We start from the raw sequence: 2,895 nt of genomic DNA on the forward strand, positions 1-2,895 counted from the left end.
ATTCACTGTGTGCTCATGCACAGAACCATGAAATAATCATATTCCCTTCATAAAATCATTAAATTCGGTTATTTCCAGTTTAAATATATTAAAGACGCATTTAAATAATTAAATTATAATGATTAATTTATTGTATTGTGGCCCTCATGACTTTCCATATAAGGAAGGCTCACCAGAGGCTGACAGAAATACTGAAGGAAACAGCGCCATCTGCTGGTATTTTTCTGCATGTGACAACTAGGATTTTTATGAAGGTGGATTATTTAAGGGTCCTAATGCCAGTCTGTAATCACCCAAAAACTTTAGATGCTTTCTAGACAGCTGCAGATGATTAAATACAATCAGTTTAAAATGTGCAGATTTTAGGAACCCTTAAAATCAAATGTTGATTAAATGCAATTATTAAATTAATGGTTCTATCTAATATATATCAGTCATGGAGGGTTGCAGCTGCTTCTTATGGAAGAGGATTAGGGCCACGGAAAAAAAAAAAGTTAACTGATTTTTAAATTTTATTTCAGTTTAACATGGGGAAAAAGTCAGAATTCTGACTTTTTTCTCAGAATTCTGACTTTCTTCCCAGAATTCTGACAGCTAACAAACATGTTAGCATTAAACCATAGCCATGTCTGTTTTAGAGACTAGCTCTCTTGTTTTAATGACCTTCTGCTCCTCCATTAATGAGGGGACCCCTCGGCAACGTAAAAAGTTGCCTAATTCCGCCATTTTCCACCAATGTGTCACTGGCCACCTCAAACAACTCCCATCTTTGTCAGTGAAGCTGAGTGCTCCACATCTCTTCCTTCATGATGCCCATCTACATTAAGATCCAAAATTCTGAGATTAAAGTCAGAATTCTGACTTTTTTCCCATATTAAACTGAAATAAAATTTAAAAATCAGTTAACTTTTTTTTTTTTCCAGTGGCCGTAATCCTCTTCCGTATATTCTTGATAATATCTCCCCTAAAAATGTGATTTCTTTTTAGTTGTTCAGAAAAAATATAATAATAAAAAAAAACATCATTGCTGTTTCTTCAATGCCAAATCTGATGTAGAAATAATAAATACNGAACCTTGAAAAAGGGAATGTCAAACAGCTGAGTGTCCCTCTGCGCTTTCAGGTTTGCGTCGGTGGGAAACGACGGAAGGATGAGATCAGCGTAGACAGCCTGGACTTCAGCAAGAAGATCCTCCACACCACGTGGCATCCGCACGAGAACATCATTGCCGTAGCGGCCACCAACAACCTCTACATCTTCCAGGACAAAGTGAACTAATAAGGCAGCCCGCCCCCCATCCCCCCCCACTGACTCTGGACCCACACAGACGTGCGGGGCTCCTGTCTTAACCCCCCCTCCCCTCCCCTCCCCCATCCTCAGACTCTATTTTAAAAGAGTCAAGTGTTATAAGGAATTGAACACTGAAACAGATCCGATGCATTTCTAGAAAACAACTTCTGGTTTCATTCATGCGGAAAACCGAGGGATTGAATCCTGTGGGTTTATGCAACACGAAGGATCGTTGCATGAATGATGTTATGTAGCAGCCCTCTGGACCCTAAAGAAACAGGCGGATAGGTGAAGTAAAAGAGCACAGAGACGGGAAGCCGGCTCGTCTTCATGTAGCGCCAGTCCCCCCCCCTATAATGCTTTGAGATGAACCCCCTGAGCCTCTGATTGAGGTCCTGGACGAAGAGGAGACTGTTAATGCCTGACCCCCAGAAGCTGCACCAGTCTCACCGGTTTGGGCGTCTCTTTGGAGACCTCTGTTATTCTTTTATGTGAATGAACCCCCCACCGGGCGCCATGAGTCCAATTTCATTTAAAGACGTCGGTTTTGTCGAGTCCTTTTCTTGGTGGGTGAGTCTGTTTAGAAGCTGTGGTGCCTTCTTTTGGTATGTGGGGGCTTTGATGTAGTGGACGAGGGAGGGAGGGAAGGGACTGTGTGAATGTGTTAAATTAAATGTTATCTTAGGGTTTTTGTTTTTTTCAACTTTCTTTACCAATGAAAGTATGAATAAAGCTTCAGTGAGAGAAAGTGTTGCAAATAATGACAAAGAGGAGACATTGATGTTCGTTGTCTCATTTTTTTTTTCAAAGTAAAGTTAAAGCAACACATTTTTCTTTGAAGTGTTTTTTTTTCTTCCTTTTAATAAAACAGTCAAAAGTCTGCAAAATGTTCCCTTGTTTTCATAGTGCTGAAAATGATTTATAGGTGATAATTTGATTGGAACTTAAACTTAAACTAGAATATGGTGGCATCACTGTGCTGCTCTAGATTCTTTTGCATGCGGATTCGACAGTCCAACATCTGCAGATCATTTCAAGCACAATGAATGCTTTTTCTTCTTCTTCTTCTTCTCCCTAAAAGATGTCGACTTAATCGGTTTTATATGAGATTGTTCCAAAGCTTGTTGCATGTTCGTTCTCTGGAGGAAGACGGGCGATGACGGGCAGCGGCGGGTCGTCTCACAGAAATCGGCTTGGACTCTGTAAAATCAGGGAATATCTGTGTGTGAGTCTGTTAACAGTGGTATCTTCTAAACTGCCCTTCTTTGTGACACATCTAACTGAAACAAACCAATTTTTATAGCTCAGAATGTATCACAATGCAAGGAATTACCATGCAGTCTTTATGCTTAATGGACTTACTTTGAATAAAAAAAAAACAATAAAGATTTGCAGCTCAATGCCTGCTAGTTTGGACTCTTCTCTGCTGAATTAAACATGGATCATAGTTATATTTATATGTTCTGTCTAGGATCAGCTCAGCTTCTGGTGTAACGTCGCCCTCTTGTGGAAAAGAAGTGGTTTAGCGATTGTGATCAGAATCAGAAATACTTTAATAATCCCAGAGGGAAATTACTTTTGTTACACGCTCCAGTTACAGTTTTA

General features: G+C 39.9%; 1 protein-coding gene across 3 annotated transcripts in view; it reads left to right on the top strand.

Annotated features, from left to right (window-relative positions):
• The window catches only part of LOC107086445 (serine/threonine-protein phosphatase 2A 55 kDa regulatory subunit B beta isoform), a 116,583-nt gene extending 113,882 nt beyond the window's left edge, over positions 1 to 2,701 (top strand). For 2 of the 3 annotated variants that reach the window (XM_015377392.1, XM_015377407.1), the window contains exon 10: positions 1,123 to 2,701. In XM_015377392.1, coding sequence (XP_015232878.1) covers positions 1,123 to 1,278 — 156 coding nt within the window. In that variant the 3' untranslated portion in view covers positions 1,279 to 2,701. The remainder of the gene's footprint in view (positions 1 to 1,122) is intronic. The other variant, XM_015377399.1, reaches the window with a different exon arrangement.
• Positions 2,702 to 2,895: the final 194 nt, after the last annotated feature.

Source organism: Cyprinodon variegatus, unplaced genomic scaffold (genome assembly GCF_000732505.1).
Source record: "Cyprinodon variegatus isolate N-32 unplaced genomic scaffold, C_variegatus-1.0 Scaffold8, whole genome shotgun sequence".
Lineage (NCBI taxonomy): Eukaryota > Metazoa > Chordata > Actinopteri > Cyprinodontiformes > Cyprinodontidae > Cyprinodon > Cyprinodon variegatus.